Below are 23,300 nucleotides of genomic sequence, written 5' to 3'. Positions count from 1 at the left end.
CCTATCTGGCTGAACACTATTCAAATAGTAGTTGAAGAGTTAAATAAGCTAATTCTTCTTTAATAGTCCTGGTCAATTGCCTCATGTGGGAATCCCTAAAGTTTCTTCTTGTGTTCCTGAATCAGTTTTTTTAGGGAGATTTTCCTTAGAAGTCAAATGTGGAAAGACGTTTTTCACATCCAGGAACAATATTTTAACATCAACAGCTGCAACCAAACTCCTCAGTTTAGAAAATTCAACCGTTTTTAAGAGTTCTGGTAAAATGTCATCGGGATTTCCTCAAATACAAAACACTTTTCATAATTTCTTAAAGCTTTTGTGATTTTTTTTTTTTACTTTCCTGCCCTTTCTTTGCAGGAAAAAAGGAAAAATGTGTATAAAAAGCAAAATAAAAATGAATTAAAAATAAACAGCAGATTCATACTTTTACACTATACATTCATCACAGGCATGTTTTGGTAATTTGCAAATTTTCTTATACTATGAAGTATTAACAAACTAAAAAGATGCTTTTCCCTTTTTAGGGAACATTAAAAAAATAAACTGCTGGATCATAATAATTATTATGAGCTATAAACGGTATAAATCCCTAACCATAATGGGAGGTATGGACATTATCATGTAGTGGTGTTGCTTTGTTGGAGAAAAAGTGAAAACCCTTTAAAAATGAAATGTTGAAGACATTCATAGTAAAACAATATCATCAAGGCAGCATCATAATTGATCCTGTAACCATTGTTGTTTGTCTTCTTAAACCTCTTGAACCCTTTAACATCGGAGCTCCAGTGTTCATGTACTTTGATTTACTGTGATTTTTTTAAATTGCTAATGCGATCAACATAATTCTAGTAGATTCTGAAGGAGAAAAGCGGCTTTTCTCCTTCAGAATCTACTAGAATTATGTTGATCGCGTTAACGATTGAAAAGTTACAGTGTGTTAAAAATTTTGTGTTTAAGGGTCACCACTGTTAAAGGGTTCAAACTTGGCTTTTTTTCCTTTCTCAGTAACATTCAATATGTGAACATTATTGACTGAAGTTTCTCCTTAGACATCCATTTTTCCGACCCCTTCCATGATGCCCTTTTTCCTTCTCGCTGCCTTAGCGAGCTCGGCGTAATCCCCCCTGATACTGCTGCTGGTGCTGCTGGCTCTCCTCATCTGGTACACCACCTCCGCCGACTCGTCAGAAAGAATCTGTAGAGAAACCAGATTTATAAATGAAATAGTTACAGAGAATTTTAGAGTCATTTAAAAAGGAGAAAAGTCCGATTCTATGCAGATGATATCGGAGTTTTAAAAAGACTTCCAATGGATATCTTTTTCTATTATTTAGTTTGTGAATAAAGTTTCTCTTTCACAATAACATAATTCTTCTTCAGTTACCTGGGTTTCCACGTTGATGTCATGGCAGACTGTTGCCATGGTATCCATCCAGTTACCATAGATACACTCTTCCTTCTGGATGGGCCTCAGTTTACTACGAGGTGGATGGATGATGCTTGATTTATGAATAAAATAAGTGTTTGGATACTAGTGAGATTCAGAAGGGGACATACCCAACTTGTTTGAGGAGGTCTTTTTGTGTTTTCAGATGCTTCTTTGCTTCCTTCACTCGGCCCTCCATGGTTAAACTGGCACAGAGCTGAGCGCAGTGAACACCAAGCACCGCCACGTTCAGGTCCCCCAAGACGATCCGACTTTGGACGAAGACACAACAAGTGAGGGAAGTTTGAGTGGCTGGTGTGTTTATTTATTTTTTCTAATAGCTTAAATTTCTGAACCTCCTGATTGTTGTTGGTCGCTGTTCGGTAACGATCCGCGTGACTTTCTGCTGGTCTCGAGTCTTAAAGCTCAGCTGTATTTGGAACGGAAGAGTCTTCTTCTGGAGAAGAACTGGCAGACATACTCAGAAGTTGGTTTATGTGGTCAATCTGGTGAAATTGCAGTGTTTGAAGAACATTTTTACCGTCTACAAACTCTGGTTTAACTGCGAACTGGAAGGTGATCTCCGTTCCCCGCGTCACGTTTCCTATTTCTCTCACTAGTTTGTGGTTATTTTCATCCTCGTAGGGAAAATATCTGCAGATGGACAATTCAATAAACTTTTCAAATGCAATCAGGAACATCAAACAAGGAGAAGTTACAGATTTGTATGTGTGGTCTAGACTCACACTCCATCAGGAGCTAGCAGTGTTGCCAGAACTCCCGTTGCTAAAACATTGTCTACAGACACCGATTGGATGTTGGTTGCCACAGTTTCGATGCAGACGATGTTTACCTTTGAAACCAAGAGAAAAAGAAAGAAGAAAGAGTTGAAGATCCATTATTTCACTACTTATACTATTAATACTATTAATACCTTGAAGCTAGCTTGAAGCCTTTCTAAATAATTGTGTCTCTTTTTCAGCTCTTCCAGAGAGACCAACACAACAGATAATAAAACTTTATTGACAATAACTCTCAACATTGCACAGTTATAACTCATGAACCCTCCTCCCACTTTTTTTCACTATGTTATACCTCAAAAAACTTGTTCTAGGTCAGTAGATACAGCTAGGGCTCATAAATAAAAACATTTTTTTTACATTTTTGTGAAAACTCAACAATTCTAAACGAACCTTATGGTTCCAAGGGGGTGGGAGGGGTATACAAATGAGAGATCTTTCTTTCAGCACAGCAGTGGACTTTTAAAAACATTCCTACATACATTTTTGGTAAAATAAAACCCACTTTTTACTGAAATATTTCAAACCCCGTTGTGGTTTGTGTGTCTCACCCGTCCTCCGGTCACATCAGCCAGACTTCCAATGTCCGCTAAGCGGCAGTTTGTGCCTTTAAAAGACATGACTGAAATAATGACTCTGAAAGACAAAACAAACATAAACTTTTCTATAAATTGATCCTCATTGTTTTGCCTCAATGTTTGTTTTTTAACACACAAGCCTTTTCCTCGTCACGCTCTTACCCTTTCCTCACAGACTCTAGGGCCAACTGTTTGTAAAAGTATGACGATAGCGGTGAGGAGGACTGAGAGGACGTTTGCTCCATTTCTCCTAGTCCAATGTTAGCTTTGCCGTCAGTGCACAAAATCACCTGCACACAAATAAAAACGTATTCCACTCAGATACTGAAAAAAAGAAATATAAAGCTAATTGGCGCAAGTTTTAACAAAATAAAAGCTACAATAACAAAATATGCACCAAAAAATGTTTGTTGCTAGGTAGCTTAGCATAGCCAGAAATTGATTTCTCAGTATAAACAGACCTAAATGAATAAATCAGGGGGTTGTTTTTGACCCGTCTGAAGTTTTCAGAGCTGAAAACGCTGGACATCAAAAAAGCACCCAGTCCTGACTAACTTGACCCTTTCCACTAGCTAACTGCTGACCTTTGTAGTTTAGCCACTAGCTAATTATAAACCTATCTGTAAGACTCACGGGTTAGTCCTACTCTGAAGGTCTGAAATGATCTTATTTCAGCTCTTGATCGTAAGAAATATTTAGTTCCTCTTTTTATTGACCTGACTTAGACATTTGATCAAATCAATCACATACCCCCCCGACCCCCACCCACCACCACCACCACCACCACAACCGCCACCACCACACAAATTCCAAGCAACTACTTCTTTCGCAGTCCAGTTGGTCTAATAGACCTCAGATTTATGGATCCAACTCTATTTTTCTTGAGCTGTCTAAAGGAGTGCCTCAAGGCTCCATTGTAGAACCCTTGTTATTTCTATTTATATCAGTAACTGGTGTGTCAAATGTCACTTCTATGCCGATGATACAATCTTTTTCTGTCGTTTCTCTTCAATAAGTAAGGCTAACTTATAACTAACTAACTAATAACTAAGATTAATATTTAATTTATGTATAAATGTTGCAATAAATAAATGCATAAAGGATATATTGACGTGTCCTGTTAACCTCATAGACTGATTCCCCAAGAGATCCTCATCTAAAAAAACAAAATAAATTAAATTAAACAAAAAAAAATAAATAAATAAATATTCAAGGCTTGTTGTTAATCTACTGGATATCTAGTGCAGCATTAGCATTAGCTAAAAAAATTATGTTAGCACTTGGGGAAAAAAGTCACATTTGTAACTAAAAATGTTTCTAAATGAATTTGGCGCCTATTTTAATTTGGTGACAAAACTCAAGTGTAATCAAAGTTAATGAACTCAAATGAACCAAAGTAAATAAAAAGCTAGTTGGCCAGGTATCTCGGCTAGTTATGAATACGTAAAATGATTAATAGACTAAGTTATGTGGCTAATTAGCTTAAATTAGAAAAAAAGTAAACATTCACATTTCTTTCTGTGAAAGCAAATTTTGGGACCTTACAACGTCCCATTGACAACAACACTGATGCAAAATGATCGGATCTAAACCAACTAAAAAGAAAACGGAGCTCAACTTTAAGCACCATTTACCTTTGAGCCAGGATACTTGGACGCTATAGCAACCGATGCTAACACTGCTGGACCCAGAGCTGTGGCCCCGTGTTCCCTGAGCCTGAAAACACCGTTTCATCAGCACGTCGTGATGACATTGGAGCACTTTGGTTGGTACACACACTCTTCTCTTACTCTTTGATTGTTCGTATGAGATGGTGGTACGTCTCTGCGATGCAGTGAGGTATGCTGTAGTCTGAGGCTTGTTTCCACACGTGGTCGTAGTCAACCAGCGCCCAATCCCTGAAGGTGAGGGGAGGCCGAGTGCCGTCGCCGTAAATCACCACCTGGAAGATGGAAATAAAAAGCAGCTTTAAGCAAAACAAACTTTTTAAAGTTTGATAGTGTCGTACGGTGCTAAAAAAAATACAAATTAATTTATTTGGCCCTTCCTCCTTGGGTACCTCGTCATTGAAGGTCACCAGAGCCACTCTCCTTTGAGGTGACTGCTGCATCATGGACATTAGCGCCCCCTCCAGGGCATTCTGTATACCCTGTTGACACAAAACTGCATTTAGATGTCTCATCTATGTGGAATTATTTATTTAAATCAGTTATATCTCACCTCTAGTCGGGATTTGTAAACTGGAGAGCCAGTCTCTGATGTAACCTAAGAAAGAAAAATTATAAACAAAGGTTCAAATTCAAAGATTCCAGGCTGGCAACTCCTTATTTTGTCATTTATTACTGTCTGTGGAAGTTTCACTAAAAACCACAACAGATCTTACTTTTTCCATCTATATACAAGTGGGACAAATTTTCATTCAATCAATATGTGCAAAATGTATGCCACTGGCCTCTTCATGTCCAGTGAAAATACCAGTGAAAATACCAGTGAAAATCAAAAATTATTGAAAAAAAAAGTCTTGTGGGGTCCAGATGACCCCACTCCCAATGTCAACATCCCTAGGATAGCACAGGGGTTGACTAGCTACAAGATTAGATTTGGAAATGTCCTCCACAGACCTCTGTAGTCACGCTCATGCTGCCAGAAATGTCCACACAGAACACCACCAGCGTGTCCTCCAAATTCTGGTAGTCGTCTTCACTCCTGTTCGGCAGGTAGAGGTCGTCTCCACGGACGCCTGGACGCTGACCGACCCACGCGTCGACCACGCCATCATCAACCGTGTTTTCGGTCCCGCAGAACTCGCAAAGCCACACCTGAAGCAGATGGAAGTTTCAGACGTTCCTCTGTTGTCCTACGGCTAGAACCTCAATTCCATCCGTACTCACGCTTCTCTGTACAGAACTCAGACAGGACAACGCTGCTCCACATTTCACGCAAACGATTGGCTTCTCGAAAAACTCCTCATCTGTTTCTGGAAACAAGATCAGCACATGAATCGCAAAAGAAAGGTGGATGATTTCAACAAAAATGGGGTTCTGACCTCCACTAAGGTCCACCAGCTTTTCAAAATTAAGGGACACCACGTTGAAGTTGGCTTTAAGTCCCTTCTCCACTTCCATCCTGTCAACTGGAAACAAGACGGGAAGGTGAGAAGGTATAAAAATGTTTGAAGAAGTCAATCGAATGATGAGGAAGACCTACGCCTGGGGGGAACAGGAGGAGGAGGGAGGGATAGATGGTCCCTGGAGGCCTTGGAGGGAAGAGGTGGGAGAGGAAGAGAGGTCGGTCGAGGTTTCCTAAAGCGGGGAGGAGGTACTGGTGGAGGATCTAGAAACAAAGGCAAATGGTTACATTTTTGACTTGAGAAACAGAAATGCTGTTTATGTATGTGTCAGGAGTCAGAGGTCTGTCTCCCCCTCTGGTCACCAGCAGGAGGTGTCTCCAGAGTACTGAGTGCACTACATTTCCCAGCAACCCCAGCGCACAGTTCCTGGATCCCCTCAGCTGACTGTCATTTGCTAATCAGTCACCACAGGACACTGGTTGTGTCCGAATTCTCTCCCAAACTACTAAAAACCGATATAGTGCGGGACTATACAGTTTCGTTTTTCTAAACACCGGATATGACGTCACCGATTTCATGAAGTGAAAATCAAATAAATACGAACATTTCACTGTGTTTATTTATGACTCCACTGTGTTCTGATGGTGAAAATGTGGATGGTTTATACAAAAATTGCATTTAAACACGTTTTTTTTGTTCGAAATTGTCCGAACGCAATGCATTGTGGTCTATATTAGCATTGATGCACACTAGTTTTTCGCAAAGACTTCTGGGAAATTTCGAGTGCACTCGATTTTGGAATTAGTAGATTCGGACAGCACTAGAAAACACACTATATAGTGATTAGGGGAATTTGGACACAGCCTTAAGCTCTGCTCAGACCTCTCTCAGTGCGAAGTATTGTTTGTGCCACTGCATACCGAGCATTTCATCCTGTTCACCGGATCCTGCTTAGTCTTGGATTCTGCTCGTTTGCCGACCCTTGCCTGAACCCTGACCACTCTGGTTGCTCTCTGATGCTCCCATGCTTGTTGCTGACTTCTGCCTGCATGACCCTGATTTAGATTTGTGGACTTCTAGCTGTGTTAATAAAGACACTGCACTTGGAATCCTGAAAATCCCACTAAAAACACTTTAACTTCTAAACAACAGTTGATCTTAAGACAACCGTTTGTGATTAATCATATTAATCAAACACATCTTTGGGGTTTCCACTACAGGAAGGAGGTACTTTTTGTTCCGTACCTTTATGTTCTTTTTTATTATTACAGCTTGGCACAACTTGATCTGTGATCTCCCACACGAACCCGGTTGCTCTTGCATTTGCAAGCATGCCCACACACACACACACACACACACACACACACACATCTGCTGCCTCGTTGTGCTTTCCTGTTTTTCTTGGGCTTCAATACTCTTGAGAAAGTCGTTGTGATCAGTTGGATGTTGTTTGTTTGAGCGTTCATGCGAATGAAAAGGAAAAGTCGTCACCTTCTCCCTTTTCCACAACCGTCCTGGTGTCCAGTTGATGCTGAACGAGTGAATTATCTGTCAGGAGGGAATATTACACCCTAAATTTTCATTTTTTTACATAAAAAGCAACAAAAATGAAGTATTTTTTTGGGACTCACCTGGTTTGTCGGGTCTCCAGTCACACACCACATGGCTGCAGGCGAACTCCATCTCAACCTTCTGACTACAAGAACACGATTAACCAGATTTATTTATTTTTGTGTTTATACACTCTTAAAAGCCGAGAAATAAATCAAATACAATTTTAAGGTGACGAATTTTAATTCAGAGATCGAAATCTGTCAAATCGGCAGAAATATTGTTCAGCTTCCTGCTTGCTGGGGTTTTAATTTCTTTATTTTTCTCTGAAGAAACGGTGATAGCAGGCCCACACTTCCTGTGTGAACCGCTAACAGAACAACAAGGCTGCTCGGTGAGGGCCGCATTTGCATAAACGCTGATCCAGACACCCATCAGTGCAGAAGGAAGGCGCAAAGTTAACCGAACAATTTAAAGATCAAACTAGTTTTTAAGAACAGGTTCAACCCAAAAGGCTGCGGCACAAAAATGTGAAGAAGTTGAGTAGCTCAATAAAATAAAAACATGTTAGGTAATGTAAAAAAAGAACAATAGATTATGGTAAAATGAGGAATAGATCATCAGTGATATAGATCAAGAATTAATAATACTGTCAATTTTTCTAGTAAATGAAAAAATGAATAAAAATGAACATTAAAAGTAAAAAAATTGTTATTTTTTCTGCTGATACATTAAATGTACTCGTTCTTTTTCCTACTTACTACTGCTGTTCATATACAGGATGTCATTGGTATGATCCAGAAACGTTTGAATTTTGTACTCATATTCATAATCCACAGCATAAAATAATATCTGCTTTAAATGTATTTTAATATTAAACAAAATGATAAAATCTGGAGGAAGGTCACATGATTTAGCATGTCAGAAAATAAACCTCACACAGTTTATTTTACGGTTTCAGGAGCTCTAGAGCCATAAATTCACAAAACTGACAAAAAATGTAATCTAAAATAGAGTTATTTTAAAATGATTAAAAATGTTTTATTCTTATTCTTTGAGGATAAAAGCCTGTTTGAGCCTCATGTTAGATAAATATGACAACCAATCAGCATGACCCTTCTCGTCTGTGATTGGCTGTTTGGTGGCACAAACAATAAACTAAAGTCTGAGATGTGAACCAACGTATATTGACGTTTGTGTCTGAAAACGCAAAAGAAAATGATTCTGAAAGCAAACCTATATTTTTATTAGCTACTTAGAAAGTGTTTGATTTAAAAAAAAAAACATTTTTGGAAATTTAAATCCCAAAAGTGACTTTTGTTCTTAGTGTGGTGGCACAAATATCCCCTCTATTCACTTCTGCTCGTTAACTGTTACATAAAAGTCAAAGTCTGACAAACATAGAGCTGAGTGTAATAGACTAAAAGTATGTGTTTCGTGATGAGTACCTTTTATTTTATTTATGAAAGTAGATTTGTTGATAAAGTATTGTTCGTCTGTAAAAGAAGATTTTAACTTGTGCCGTTTCACACAGACAAAGTATTTTTAGGGACAGTTTTTTCCGTATAGTTCTGAAACTGTTTAACAGATGCACATATTTCTAATTATAGACATTTGTTTTCTAAAAGTACAGAACTTTTTCACAGACAGACAGTATCTAACTTCATGTACGTTCCATAAACAAACCCCGATAGGTTATGGATAGAAAACACTCTTTCGGGGGATGGGGTGTTGCTGAAGACCTAAAAAAGTGTTTTATTTTAAAGATGGCCCCATCCCTCTATACAGCGAGAGCACTGACAACTTCCTGGAGTGATTGTATCAGGCGACTGGTGTGTACTTTTAAGGATTTGTGTGTACTTCTAAGGATTTGTGTGTACTTCTAAGGATTTGTGTGTACTTTTAAGCTGCTGTAATTCAAAGATGTACGTGTTAATTATATATTGTAATTTTTGTACACTATTGCTAGTGCAAATCAAGAATACACATGGAAAAATCCAAAGCTACACACAAATCGAGTCTATTTTCTCTCCATATTCGGTGAAGTTCATGAAGGATTCAAGATCTTTCTAGCCTAAAAAACTCCTCACTAGAAAGTTAACACACTTTTCTCAGACAAACACAAATATTTTCGCAACTTTTGAAGTTCAAACCTTTGTAAAAGTTGTACTTAAAAAAAATCAAGACTGTGAAATAAAACACTGCATCATCAGCATAACGAGTGACTTTTTCTTATCATTATAGCTACATGTCCACGGTTGCATTATGACTCTTACTATCAATCTTCATTGAAATTAAACGTTAGTATTTTGTACTCGTTTGCCTTCCATACCTGAACTCATATTTGTTTTGGCAGCTTATCGCCAATCGTTTATCGATTATTTTTAAATGCATGAATCTGGTTCTTGTTGGTCCATTTACACGTTTAGGAAATAGGATGAAGACTCTTCATTACGTTCCAGTCTCTTGACAACTTACATTTTAGACTAAATGAGTTTGGTTTCTACACCAGGATGAACTTAATAAGAGTTATTTGACCTTCTGCAGGTCCAAAGCTCGTTTCATCTACTTCTCATTCCTCTAGTTTGTCATTTGGAAACATCTTCATGAATATGTCTGAAATGCCCCTCATCAAATATGAAGCAGGAAACAGAAAAAAATACACACACACGTGGTAAATCTGATCCAAAAATCAAATGTTCAAGAAGTAAAATAAGCTGAGAAGAAAACAGTTTTTTTTTAAACAGCTTCTGAACTAAATGACAAACGTCTTAACTACTTACACAGAAGTCATTTCCTCTCTTTCAAAGGTACATTTCAGAGAAATTAGGGGTTACCTTTGCTGTGGCGAGCGCTGTCGAGAACTGAAAGCGAGCGTCGGCTGCTCTGTGATGTTTGTGCAGGTGGGCGTGTTCAAAGGGACAGGAAGCTGGTTGCTAAGAGATTAGAGAAACTAAGATCAAAAGAAGAAACAATTGACCTTTAAAGTATTTTTCAGGTTAAAGTATTTTTGTTTGTAATGAGATTGGGTCTGTTATTTCTTTTAAACTTTATTTCTGTTCAGATACAGTTAGGAAAACCCGCACACACTTTAACACTTCACTGACTTTTAGTGCTTGATCAACCAAGTGCGTAATACCAGAATCGGTCCAAGAAAATACATATTTATCAGGCAGTTTCACCAACATTTTTGTTTCAAAATGACAAAAAGTTGTAATTTATTTCAATGGGTTTGTGTAAATCCACCCAGCTGCTTTTTTAGGTCACTTCCTTACAGAAAGAGCTCACGAGTATTTTTGTGCTTAATCGGCTCCTAACCAGCCAGACTTCAGCCTCATATGTTCATGAAACGATGACAAAAACGTCTCTTCAAGCTCAGATTCTTTCTTCTTGAATTTCCAAGATGCTGACAACTTCTTTCTCTAAATGTTCCACCACTGCAGTGTATTATGGGTCATTTTTTTCTTTGAAGAAGCCTCCAGGAAGCTCTGATTAATTGCACGAACAGATGATAGAGAAAATGTTTTTATAAGCCACCAACCGTCTGAGTTTATGTCAGAGCTGCTTGAGAGAAACTCATGAAAAAACACTTTTTCCCCCCAAAATGGCAGCCTTCTGTTGGTTTTAACTCCATAGCAACCATTTAATTTTTTGGTCGCCTTGTGGTAACGAACACATCCATGTAATTTTTAGAAGAATGCACTAAAGTAAATTTTTGTATTTCCATGGCAACAGAGGTTTTTATTAAACACTCCACAACCTTTATATGTTCATATCGTGCGTTACATCGTTTCATTCAACTTGAGCCAGTGAATCATGGTCTTACCATATTAATTTCAAAACATTCTTTGGAGATTCCAAGCGTGTGTTTTGGTGTTGTTAGGGGAAATGCATGAAAAAACACTTTATTTTGAAAAAATAGGGGCTTTCTGTTGGTTTTAACTCCATAGCAACCATTTTATTTTTTGGTCGCCTTGTGGTAACGAACACATCTATGTAATTTTTAGAAGAATTCTCTAAAGTAAATTTATGGATTTCCTTATCAACGGACGTTTTTTGCTAACCACGCCAACATCCCTTACAGGTTTATATCGTGTGTTATATCGTTTCGTTCAGCTCAAGCCAGGGATTCATGCTCTTGAGGCCATCCCATAATAATTTCAAAACCTTCTTTAAAGATCCCCTACAGTGTTTTGGTTTGTAAGTGGAAATTTACAAAATAAAAATATCCAAAATGGCAGCCTTCTGTCAGGTTCAACTCCATAGCAACCATTTTATCTTTTGGTCGCCTGGTGGTGACAAACAAGTTTATGTAATTTTTAGAGGAATTCTATAAAGTACATTTCTGGATTTCCTTGGCAACGGAAGTTTATGTTAACCACACCCACATTCCTTACATGTTCATACCATGTGTTAAATCATTTCATTTAGCCTGAGCCAGAGATTCATGTATTCAATTTCACACTTTGATACAAAATAGAAACAAACCTGTAGATTATGTAAAGTTTTGTCTCAAAGGCACAGTTAGAAAGTAGAATTCTAAAAATGTTCGATTTTACGGAGTTACTCAGATTAGACTGAAAACCGCCAAGTGTGATTTATTTTCATAATCTGTTGGAGTTCTGGTCGGATCCGAGTGTTTCCTGCTGTTTGGACATCAGAACCTTCTGGAATCAAAGATAAAGTTCTGTTGCGATGGTAACTGAAGAAACTCCTCCTCTTTTTTTCACTTCTGCTCCTCCAGAGTTTCCAGAACCGCTCTGAAGATGGCGGTCACGGCCACGGCGCCGGGGTCCGGCAGGGTGACCCGGTCGGCGGCGATGTAGCTGGCTCTCCCCGCTCTGGCGGTCATGTGACGGGTCGCCTCGGCCCCCAATGACGCTTTCTGTGGAGTCGGGAACGTCAGAGGCGGAGGCGATGGCGAGATGTGGGGAAACGGCGGCGTACCTGAACAGCGGAATGCAGTACCGCCTTCTGTCCACCAGGCGGGGCTGTGGTCAGCTTCATCAGCTCCTCCGCAGCGGGACAAAGAGCGTCCAACTAGGGGAGCAGAAACGTAACTATGACGACTGAAACAGGAAGTGACATGGAAGCATCTTCCTCCTCACCATCGTTCGGTCTCCAGAATCAGCACCTCCGTACCTGAAAGAGCATTGTTTTTATTTATTGATTACTTTTACTCATTGTGTGGATGATTAGTAAGCAAATGCTATTTTGGAGTTTAGCTAGTATTTAAGCAATGTGCTAGCTTTTTTGGCTAATTTGGCACTTACTAAGGTTTTAATAGGCTAATTTAGAGTTTAGCGTCTATTTTAGCAGCAGGTTAACATTTTTTACTAACTTAGTTTTTTGAGGCATTTTAGGCTATTTTGGAATTTAGCTAGTATTCAAGCAACGCGCTAGCTCTTTTGGCTAATTTGTCATCTACTGAGGTTTTCGGGCTAATTTTGAGTTTAATTAATATCTTAGCAACATGCTAATGTTTTTTTTTTGGCTAATTTGTCATCTAATGAAGTTTTATTAGGCTAATTTTGGGTTTAACTTCTATTGTAGCAACATGTTAACGTTTTTTTACTAATTTAGTTTACTGAGGAATTTTAGGCTATTTTTTTTAGTTTAGCTAGTATTTAAGCAACATGCTAGCTTTTTTTGGCTAATTTGGCATCTACTGAGGTTTTAATAGGCTAATTTAGAGTTTCGCATCTATTTTAGCAACGGGCTAATATTTTTTACTAACTTAGTTTTTTGAGGAATTTTAGGCTATTTTGGAATTTAGCTAGTATTTAAGCATTGTGCTAGCTTTTTTTTTTGGCTATCTGATAAGGTTTTCGGGCTAATTTGGAGTTTAGTCAATATTTTGGCAACAGGCTAACGTTTTTTGGCTAATTTGTCATCTACTGAGGTTTTAATAGGCTAATTTAGAGTTTAGTTTCTATTTTAGCAACAGGCTAATGTTTTTGACCAATTTAGTTTACTGAGGAATTTTAGGGTTAAATTGGAGTTTAGCTAGTATTTAAGCAATGCACTAGCTCTTTTGGCTAATTTGGCATCTACTGAGAGTTTTGGGCTAAGTTGGAGTTTAGACTAAATATTTTTGCAAAATTTGCATATATTAGGAATTTTTAAGCAATTTTGCCACCATTTTTTCAGAAATTTAAGTTAAATTCAGCTCTCTTTCATAGCTCTTTCGTGAAATTTCTCATCTTTTAGCAAATTTCACATTTTGCAAATCCTTTTAACCAATTAAAGTAAATTGCGTCACCATTTTCAGAGACTACTTTCAGATATAAGCATCCACACTACCATTATCTCAGGTAATGCAACATTTCTAGTTGAAACTACTTTTCTTTTTGTGATTTTTTTTTAAATAAATGAACCCATTTTAGACTTCAAAATAAAAGTTTTCTTTATTTTCAAACTACTTGAGAGAACCAATAATTATTGCATTAAAACCTTATTATTTAATGTAGGAAAGGTTTGATTGACATCATGCAGGTTGACGTTTGAACTCTGACTTTTTGCTTTCAAGTTTCTGAACTGAAGAATTTGGTTTCGCATTTCACCTCCTCATAGCCTGCGTCCCAGCATGCACTGCTCTTGCCCAGGCGGCGGCGTCGCTCTGGCCCTCGGTCACGTGACCAGCCGCGGCGGTCAGGAACAGGCTGTAGAGCTGCAAACGCACAGAGGATGAGCGAGAACAGAGAAAACCGACGTCAGCATCAAGCTCGAACGCACCGCTCCCGAAGACCCGCCCATCTTCTCCTCGACCAATCCGGAGAGGACGGAGAGCAGTCGCCCGGGGCAACCTGGAACCACATGACCCTGCAGCCACTCCTGCACGGCTTTGAGAGAAGGTTGAACAGACAGTCAGCGGGTTCTGGTGTCTGCGAGCCGCGCGTGAAGGCGGGGTCTCACCTCGGGCGGCCTGAGCGTGGGTGTTCCCGCAGTCTCCGTCCCCTGAAGCGCGGTCCAGAGAGTTCAGCTCCTCCTGCTTGTCCAGCAGGGCGGAGCAAACCTTTTCCAGCGCGCGGCGCATCAACGGACTCAGAGAGCCTGGAGGAAGCAACAGGGAACAAGCAGAAGTCTTCGGTTCCAGGAGAACTCAAACTGTTGAAGCTTCTCTAAGGAATAATCTGTGTCTAAAGCTTTTATTTTGTTGATGTTTCGTCCTAAAACTGTTTCTGGACTACCATCTGTTACCATGGTGACCAACCTTCCACTTGCGAGTCTTCCTGCGGCCGCGTGCGCATCACCGGAGGCTCTGTGGTGAAGCCACGCCCACTCACAGGCGTCCGGCTGAGGTTTGGCCAAGCGGGGGCGCTGGTCTCTGCATCTGGACGGGAAAGAGGGAAAGGGTTTGAGTTCTGGTTTAGGAATGATGACATCATGAAACAAAACGTTTGTTCTCCATTTCATATTCTGTCTGAGCCTAAAAGGGAAAATAGTTAAAAAGAAATAACGTATACCTTCATCAAATAAAAACATCTTAAACTAAAATGTGTTTTATATGAGCGCATTTCATTCAAAGAAAAAAAAAATCTTGATTTTAATGATAACTTTCTTATTCTTTTTTGTAATAATCTGTAGATTTAAAGTTCTAATAGAATTACATTTATATTTAAAAACAATAATTAAATTGGAAAATCTTTTATTTTTATTAGGTCTCAAAAAACAGTTATCTATAAATGTAAAAAATGTTATTTTTGAAGAGACTTTTTACTTTTTTTTGTACTTCTAAAAATCAGAATAGAAATTGAAAACAATCTTGAAAAACAAAATAAATTGCAAAAAAAGTTTTTTTAAAATAAAAAAGTCATCCAAATTTGTTTTTGTCTATTTAAAAAAATGTTCTGTTTGTTTTCTAGTAATTTGTGGAAATTATAATAAAAAAATATAAATAAAAAAACCCACCAAAAAATAGAAAGAAATAGAAAGAAATAGAAAGAAATTAATTAATATTTTTTTAAATGTCAAAAAACAAAATACGTAGAATTTTTTAAATAAGCATTTTTATAAAATAATTCTCATATTTTTTGTTCTAAAGAGTTACAATACAATTTATTTTAAGCATGTTTTGAAAAAATAAAATACAAAAATAAAAAAAAAGATAATAATCTAAAAAAAATATTTGGTGTTTTTGAAATAATGTTATTTTCTAAATTGTTTTTTGCTACAATTTATGGAAGTTCTAGAAATAAAATCACTGACAAAAATATGATTATCAATAAAATAATATTTTAAATTTATATTTATATAAATCTTAAGATTAAATTGGAAAATATTTTTTATAAAAATGTTAATTCACAAAAAGACTTAAATATTTTTAATTGCGTTTTTTGAGAATTTTTCTTGTATTTTTTGTAGTTCTAAAAAAATTACAATGAAAATAATCTTAAAGAAATCTTGAAAACCAAATATATTTGTAAAGTAATATGTTTCTGATTGTCATCATAAATGTTAAACGTGTTTTTAAAAATAATTCTGTTTTTATTTGTTTTCTGCATTAATTTCTAGAAGTTTTAAAATAATTATAATTTCTTTTTTAGGCATTTTAAGATATATTTTCTCAGATTTTTTGTAATTTTAAAAAAAGCTCAAGCAAAATATTTCTAACAAATTTTTAAAAAGCAAAACAACTCATAAAGAAATATGTTAAAAGAGTTATGTAGAAATACAAATAAAAAATCTGGTGTTTTTGAGAGAATCTGTGTTAATTTTTTAGACTTAAAGAAATTATCCTGAAAATTAATCTTGAAAAAGAAAATAAAATGTAAAGAAATGTTTTTTTTTTTTTTTTTTACAATGTTACAAGAAAAATCTCAAAAACCCAAATTTATCCCAGTAATTGTTGTAGTTTTAAACTCCTGATTGTAATTTTCTCATTCTTTTAGTTTATTAGTAAATTATATTTTAGATTGAATTTAAAATGTATCCAAACCGGAGAGGAAGTTTAGCACAAATGTTGTGGAGTTTTCCTGACAGATGTGCTGTAAACCCACAATTCCTCAGGGGAGAAACTCAACCACCATGTTTTCCCTAACCGCGTTCGTCTGAACTCACCAAACAGCCGCAGCGCCTCGCCGTCGGCCCTCATCAGACTCAGAGACATCCCCGCCATCTCCAGTGACGTCATGAAGGACCCGGACATGACCCGCGCCACCAGCACGCCGCGGCTCTCTGCCAAACACGGAGCGTCACCACACCCGCCCACAAACGCGACCTGTCAGCGTCTGTCGGCTCACCCAGGCAGCCGATGGCGGCCCGCGTCACCACGGCCATCTCCAGGCAGGACAGCGCCCCCAAGTTGTTCACGCACAGAACCACCGAGTCGCCTGTTTGAGAGACACGCGGGTCAGACGCGTAACCACAGCCTGGACACGCCGCTCTGCTCCGCACACTCCACACCTGCTTTCAGCGGCAGGTGAGACTGGCTGTCGGGGTTGGTCATGTGATCCACCATAGTCTTCACCACCTGGTCTGCAGACGCCACCTGTGACCCGGAACCAGGATCGGATTCAAGAAAACACAACTTGAAATCAAAAGTTATTTAAACTATAATCTTGAAAATAAAAAATATTTGAAGAAATCCTGAGAATCTAAAGTAAAAAAAAAAAATTGTTTCTGTATTTTTCATTCCTTTTTACTTTTAGTCTTCACAGTTATCCTCATTTGATGTTGGGGGCGGGGCTTTTAGCCCATTGGCTAAAAGACTGCTTTAAAACGTCAAAAAAATGAACTTTATTAAGCAGTAAATTCATAATGTTTACAATAAAAACAAAAAAATGTGATAAACTTGATGTTCTGTGGACTTTATACATCTGTCGGATCTCAGAAAACCAGAGTCTCACCTTTGACCTTTTGATGCCCGGCTCCCCGTGGATTCCTGATTGATGGAGAACAAAAGATTGAAAGAGTGAAAGCTGTCATGTGACCTCAAGATTCAGACTTGGGACGGAACCAGTACTTTTGAAACTATGTTACTAATAAAAATTTACAGTGAAAAATAAAGATTTCAAAACTAAATTAAATTGCAAATAAAGGAATTTCTAAATATCTAAAAAAGAGAGGTATTTAAATAAGTATTTTTAATAAAAAAAAGAAAAGGCTTTTTATTTATTCTAAAAGATTGTAATACAAAATAATTTTGAGAAATAATAAAAAAATTGTAAACAAATAATTTTTAAAATTACTAAAAAATATATACATTTCCAAAAAGTGGTTTATATTTAAATAGTAACCAAACACTAAATCAACTTTTTGTCAGTTAACCTCCATAAATGGGGCTTTAAAAGTGCTGTTTGTTGGCCATTGCCAATTTTTTGACAAATTCATATAAACTTGTTTAATTCATAAAAATATAGTCAAAATCCGTTCGTGTGCTGCCCCCTACTGGTTGAAATTATGTATTACAGTTGAATTTTGTGATAATTTTATTTTTGTTTTTTCCTGCAGTAATTTATGAAAAAAATATGACAAAAATAGAAAAGAATCTTAAAATCAAAATTCAATTGTATTTTTTTTGTAGTTATTTCTAAAAAGAATTAGACTGAAAAATAATTTAAGCAAATCTTGAAAAACAAAAAAAAAATAGTAAAGAAATAATATGTTCGAAAAAAATTATCTAAAAAATGCGGCGTATTTTGAAATAATTTTATTTGTGTTTTTTTCTGCAGTAATTTATGGAACTTCTAAGAAAAATTACTGACAAGAATAGAAACAATCTTAAAAAACAAATAGTTTTTTTCAAAAAATCTCAAAAACAAAAGACTTTTTTAGGAAAAAAAACTTTTTTTAAGATTGTTTTTCTCGTTTTAATTATTTTTTTTGTTGGTTCAAAAAAATGTAATGAAAAATAATTTAAACAAATGTTGAAAAAAAAAAGAAATTATAAAGAATTATTTTTTTACATTTAGAAAAATTAAACTGTAAATACATTTTTTTCCAAAACCTTTTAAGTGTGACGAAGCAGCATGACAGAAAGTGTTTTTTTTTCCACTCTTATCCATCATCCTGTTCTTGTATGAGAAGGCGGGGCCAATCGCTTGCACATAATTGGCTACAAGTGTAAAACAGAACTGAATAGAATACAAGTGACTGACGTGTCCGAAACGAAGCGCCAGAACCTGCGTTTTTACGTGGTACCGGTACCAACTTGCCACAGAGATTGTGTACCTTCTCTTCTCATGCCTGAACCTTTACTCTGGCTGCACATCAGTGACACACAGACCGTTTGATCGGACTCATTCAAGCGTCCTCACCCAGTCCCAGCTCCATGTCTCCCGGCGGGAGCTGGAAGGACGGCAGGCAGCCGGGAACGCTGCAGGGGGACAAACTCACCCCCAGAGTCCCTGAAACGCAGAAGTCAACGTGAAAGTTTCAGGAAAAAACCCCAAAAATCGCAGGTTAGTACCAAAAGAACAACTCACCGATCCCTTTCAGAACCTCCGTCACTCTGGAGACGATCTGCTCCAGCGAGGATCCTTCTTCCGCCAAAGCACCGGCCAGCTGACACCAGAGGTGAGACACGATTGATCACAGCGAAGGCCTAAAGGTCACAGGGTCGGCCGGCTCACTCTACCTTATGAATGAAGACGGTTCCGCACAGGCCCCGCCTCCCGGCTTTGCTGGGCAGATCGAACGCGCAGTCGTCTGCTACGATCACCATGTCGACGGCCACGCCCTGGTTGCGCGCCTGCTCCGCCGCCAGGCCGAAGTTGAGGCGATCGCCAGTGTAGTTCTTCACGATGAGGAGGACGCCGGACGCTCCTGAGGAAGAGAGGACGTCCTGAAACGCTCGCCATATGTTTGGTCACAGCTTCAGTGGGAGTTACCTGCTTTGTGCAGACAGAGAATAGCCGCCAGGATGCTGGCAGGGGGCGGCGACGCAAACACGGCTCCCGCCACCGCCGCAGACAGCATTCCAGCACCGACGTAACCTGAGGGACCAGAGACAGGAGCTCAGCTGCTGGCCATTCCATCACCGAACCGCGGGAAGGATCTACCTCCGTGTGAGGGTTCGTGCCCCGACCCCCCTCCAGACAGCAGGGCCACCTTCCCCCTCAGGCTCTGGAGGTCGGACCGGACCACCACCCTGTGGCCCCTCAGCAGAGACAGGCCCCCAGAGGCCCTGACCAGGCCGCACAGAGCTTCATCCACACAGCTCTCCACAGAGTTGATCAGCTTCTTCTGAGGCTGACAGGTGCAGGAAACACATTTACATGATCAATACTGATGCCTCACTTGCATAAGTGACTTTAAAGTCTGTGGGAGGTCTAAAAACACAAAATATGACGTGGAATTAGAGTATTTTGTCTATAAAACGATGGAAAAGTCACTTTTATGCCCACAAAAAAAGCTTCTAAAAAGTGTTCAAAAGGATAATCTCTAACCAGTTGCTGCATGATCTTTTAAAAGATTTTAAATTATATATTTTTTGTGCAAATGACGTGAACAGTCCATAAAAAAAACATGAAAAATCTTCTTAAATCTCGTTATCACTGCTTGGACTCTGAACCCTCTGAACAAGAAGTGTGCACGGCTCTGCTAGCTTAACCTTGCTATCAATGCAAACTTATCATTAAAATAATCAATAAATAAGCGAATAGCTGATTTTACGTCTTCAAAAATCGATAATGTGTATTTTTCAAAACAAATTTTGTACCTCCATTGAAACTTTATCTTCTTTGGCCTCGCGTCACAACAGCAACACGCTGGTTCGTCAAGCTAGCCTCAGCTACGGCGAAACCGGATGTGACGTACATTTATTGCAAAATAAAACCGGATGTCTGGTCTGTTAACAACCAAATCAAATCTAACTCAAATAAAAGTTCAAAGAAATATTAATGTAAACGATTTATTATGGACATGTATAAAATGGTGTGAATATACAAAAAAACGTAAAAGAAAATGTATCTTATATCAACGTAAAATAAATGCAAGTCAGACAAAAACGTCGTCTGAAAAGCTTTAAAACATGTTCTGATACATTGAATTTTTCTTTTAGGATTAATAATTGTATTTTTTAATCTATAAAACTTTTTTACAATTTGTTTTTGGATTGATGAATAGGGTAAAATAACTGGCAGTATTAGAAAGTGCACCGTCATATGTTTTAAATGTACGAGTTAAAAAAGTGTAAAGGTTTAAGTGAAGGCTTGTTGTTTCAACCTTGAACAACTACAGGCATTGGTGCCAATTCCGTTTACTGATTTAAAGTGAACTATTTACAGTAAAATTGCATTAATAAACCTTAAATGTTACATTTGTTAAGAACAATGAGATTGTAAAAAGTTTCCCTTGGACAAAACATCAATAAAACAGAAAATCCCCGCCCCCTTAATCTACTCCGCAGTGAAAATCGAGCGCACCCTATAGTTCCTGCATCTGTGACGTAATGAACGAAGCGCTCGCGCTCGCGCTCGGCTCAGATCGGCGCAGCTCTGAACTGTCCCGAGCAACATGCAGGATGGCGAGTGTGGAGGCAGCCGCCGAACACGAACGGATTCTGCGGGAAATTGAGAGCACAGACACGAACTGCATCGGACCGACCCTCCGGTGAGTCCCTAGCTTAGCGGCCTCCACACTCAGCCGCTCGAAGGGAGCCGAGCTCTCGGCGTCGCTCTCCGGGAGGGAAGTTCGGCTAGCTCCAAAACTTTAATATTCATGCACCCATTATCGGACAGCTATCCGGCTAACTTTAGCAAACATCAAAGCTAGCTAATTAAATCACCCAAAACTGGCACCAGAACTTTGACAGCAGCTACCGACTGACTGATTAGACTCACGTTTTAAACTGACACTTTTATTTTATTATTGTTTTTGAACTTTAGTTAAGTTATCTACAAGTATACGAGGCGTTTTGGGTGTCTTTAGCTGATTAAGCTAACAAATTTACATGGATTTGCTCCCTGATTTCGCGGAGCTCTCAATGGAAAACCAGCCGAATAAAAGCAACTTTTTGTCTTTGTGGCTCCAGAGTTCTGCTTAAAATCTGCTTTTATTTTTATAAAGTTTATGGGATCTTAACACAAGCTGCTAGCTTTGGTTTTGGTATCAGGGAGTGTCAAGTGCAGCAGCTTTGACAAACCCTGACTGTGTCTGCCTGTGCATGAATGATACCAGACAGTCCTCTGTTATCTGCTCTGACTCCCACAGAGATGATTGTCCTTCTGTCTCTCATGATCTGGATCATGTTGGTTCTTTTAGGTCGTAAAGTCAGTGTCAGAGCAGCATTCCTTCATGCTCATCTGGATCTGCTCAACTTTCTTGTTTTCCTCTCCTAATCAAAAGAAATCCACACTTTTGATTGGATTAGCACTGAAAATCTTCTGATTTTTCCCTCTAATATTTACTGTATACATTATTGCTTGTTTTGGTCACATTTTATGATACTTAAACATCACAGTATGGGGACAAAAATGTCTGAAACCCAAACAAGGCATCAGCTTATTATGATAGTACCACCACAGGAAGTAAACAGATATTTACGGGACGTCTTTCTTCTCTGCTGTTTGCATTGTTTCTAAGCTCAGTTTTTAATCCTTTAAGTGCTGATTTTTTTCTTTTTTGGAGAGGGATGTTTCTCCTGTTCCTTTCTACCTTTCTAACTTTTAAGCTGGTGTTTGATCAGCATCTTTAACTGTTTATTTATTTATGTTTTCTTAACCATGACCATTAGTTTGACCCTTCTCTCTACTATTTCTTTCATGGATAAAAATCAGTGTGAGTTAGACCAGTTGTCTGCTGGGTCATATTCATCTATGCAGGATTCTTCTGGCACATTCATTAAACCCAGATAATGTGTTCTTGGTCCTATGTACAATCTCTGTTGTACTTGGTTATATGCATTAACATATATTATCACTGGACAAAGTGGGGTATGACGTCACCCATAGAAAATGCCTTACCCTCTGGCTCTTGGGAAATAATTTCAAATCCATCAATGATTTTTTCCACATTACGGGTGCCGCCATGTTGGAACCAGATGACAGTGATTGGTCTGAGTTGGTCTGAGTCATGTTTGTAGGGCAACTACAGTCACCAATCAGGACTAAGCTTGTTGGAAGTCCACACCCCATCCACTGAAAGCGGCTCGACAGAAGCTGTCAATCAAATGTTCAAGGTGGAGCCAGTGGGCACCACATGCTATTACTGAGGCATCTGATTGGACAGTTTATAACTTGGAATAACTTGGGATAAGTTGGGACAAGCTGTACAGTCTATGGTCATATGTGGGTTCTTTGTCCTATTTGTTCATATGTGTGTTCGCATTGTATGTATGTTCTTGGTTGTATGTTTTGTTGTTTGTGTGTTCTTGTTTGTATGACTTTTCTTTCGTATGTGCGTTCTCGGTCGTATGTGTGTTCTCAATCCTATTTGTTCAAATGTGAGTTCTCATTCGTATACGTTCGCTTTCGTATATACACTGTCTTTCATACGTGTGCTCTTGGTCGTATCGTACGTGTATTCTTGGTCGTACGTGTGCTCTTGGTCGTTTCGTACGTGTATTCTTGGTCGTACGTGTATTCTTGGTCGTACGTGTGCTCTTGGTCATATCGTACGTGTGCTCTTGGTCATATCGTACGTGTATTCTTGGTCGTACGTGTGCTCTTGGTCGTTTCGTACGTGTGCTCTTGGTCGTATCGTACGTGTGCTCTTGGTCGTATCGTACGTGTATTCTTGGTCGTATCGTACGTGTGCTCTTGGTCGTATCCTACGTGTGCTCTCAGTGGTATCGTACGCGTGCTCTTGGTCGTATCGTACGCGTGCTCTTGGTCGTATCGTACGTGTGCTCTTGGTCGTATCGTACGTGTGCTCTTGGTCGTATTGTACATGTATTCTTGGTCGTACGTGTGTAGTTGGTCATACACGTACTC

At 38.5% G+C, this 23,300-nt stretch overlaps 3 protein-coding genes across 4 annotated transcripts in view; 1 reads left to right on the top strand and 2 right to left on the bottom strand.

The window, feature by feature from the left end:
* Window positions 1–322: 322 nt before the first annotated feature.
* si:dkey-9k7.3 (circularly permutated Ras protein 1) lies at window positions 323–11,775 on the bottom strand. 2 transcript variants are annotated; one of them, XM_024288357.2, is made up of 19 exons: window positions 10,263–11,775; window positions 7,506–7,570; window positions 7,366–7,422; window positions 6,012–6,137; window positions 5,851–5,937; window positions 5,696–5,781; window positions 5,426–5,623; window positions 5,025–5,069; window positions 4,864–4,953; window positions 4,595–4,746; window positions 4,439–4,520; window positions 2,967–3,094; window positions 2,778–2,862; window positions 2,173–2,279; window positions 1,968–2,080; window positions 1,783–1,894; window positions 1,558–1,698; window positions 1,385–1,478; window positions 323–1,195 (listed from the first exon to the last, which is right to left on the bottom strand). In XM_024288357.2, the coding sequence occupies exons 2-19, from the start codon at window positions 7,555–7,557 to the stop codon at window positions 1,046–1,048; spliced, it is 1,905 nt and encodes a 634-aa protein (XP_024144125.1). In that variant the 5' UTR covers window positions 7,558–7,570; window positions 10,263–11,775; the 3' UTR covers window positions 323–1,045. The 2 variants fall into 2 exon arrangements, with proteins under 2 accessions (XP_024144125.1, XP_036072595.1); XM_036216702.1 differs by having other exon boundaries at window positions 5,696–5,937.
* A 222-nt stretch (window positions 11,776–11,997) lies between these two features.
* Window positions 11,998–20,184, bottom strand: tkfc (triokinase/FMN cyclase). Its single transcript, XM_024288356.2, has 17 exons — window positions 20,087–20,184; window positions 19,428–19,617; window positions 19,257–19,361; window positions 19,004–19,191; window positions 18,852–18,930; window positions 18,684–18,773; window positions 17,274–17,308; window positions 16,831–16,915; window positions 16,668–16,757; window positions 16,486–16,602; window positions 14,639–14,758; window positions 14,341–14,478; window positions 14,161–14,267; window positions 13,989–14,095; window positions 12,534–12,567; window positions 12,373–12,465; window positions 11,998–12,310 (listed from the first exon to the last, which is right to left on the bottom strand). The coding sequence occupies exons 1-17, from the start codon at window positions 20,090–20,092 to the stop codon at window positions 12,152–12,154; spliced, it is 1,743 nt and encodes a 580-aa protein (XP_024144124.1). The 5' UTR covers window positions 20,093–20,184; the 3' UTR covers window positions 11,998–12,151.
* Window positions 20,185–20,794: 610 nt separating this feature from the next.
* Window positions 20,795–23,300, top strand: part of exoc6b (exocyst complex component 6B) — a gene marked incomplete in the record, with an annotated part of 114,387 nt that continues 111,881 nt past the window's right edge. The window contains 1 exon segment of the mRNA XM_024287366.2: window positions 20,795–20,979. Coding sequence (XP_024143134.1) covers window positions 20,819–20,979 — 161 coding nt within the window.

This window comes from Oryzias melastigma, linkage group LG18, assembly GCF_002922805.2.
Source record: "Oryzias melastigma strain HK-1 linkage group LG18, ASM292280v2, whole genome shotgun sequence".
Taxonomy (NCBI): Eukaryota; Metazoa; Chordata; class Actinopteri; order Beloniformes; family Adrianichthyidae; genus Oryzias; species Oryzias melastigma.
Note: the sequence above shows the minus strand (reverse complement) of the source record. Positions and strands in the feature narration are given on the sequence as shown.

What these genes read in the sequence shown, in the direction of transcription:
- si:dkey-9k7.3 (XM_036216702.1), bottom strand. Translation starts at nt 7,557, where the DNA reads ATGGAGTTCGCCTGCAGCCATGTGGTGTGTGACTGGAGACCCGACAAA. An exon ending in TCCTCCTGTTCCCCCCAGGC is followed by an intron (nt 5,938 to 6,011) that starts GTAGGTCTTCCT and finishes TCTTGTTTCCAG; the next exon opens with TTGACAGGATGGAAGTGGAG. An exon ending in CTAGAGTCTGTGAGGAAAGG is followed by an intron (nt 2,863 to 2,966) that starts GTAAGAGCGTGA and finishes TTTGTCTTTCAG; the next exon opens with AGTCATTATTTCAGTCATGT.
- tkfc (XM_024288356.2), bottom strand. An exon ending in AGACATGGAGCTGGGACTGG is followed by an intron (nt 17,309 to 18,683) that starts GTGAGGACGCTT and finishes TCCATCAATCAG; the next exon opens with GAATCCACGGGGAGCCGGGC. An exon ending in GGAAGACTCGCAAGTGGAAG is followed by an intron (nt 14,479 to 14,638) that starts GTTGGTCACCAT and finishes TGCTTCCTCCAG; the next exon opens with GCTCTCTGAGTCCGTTGATG.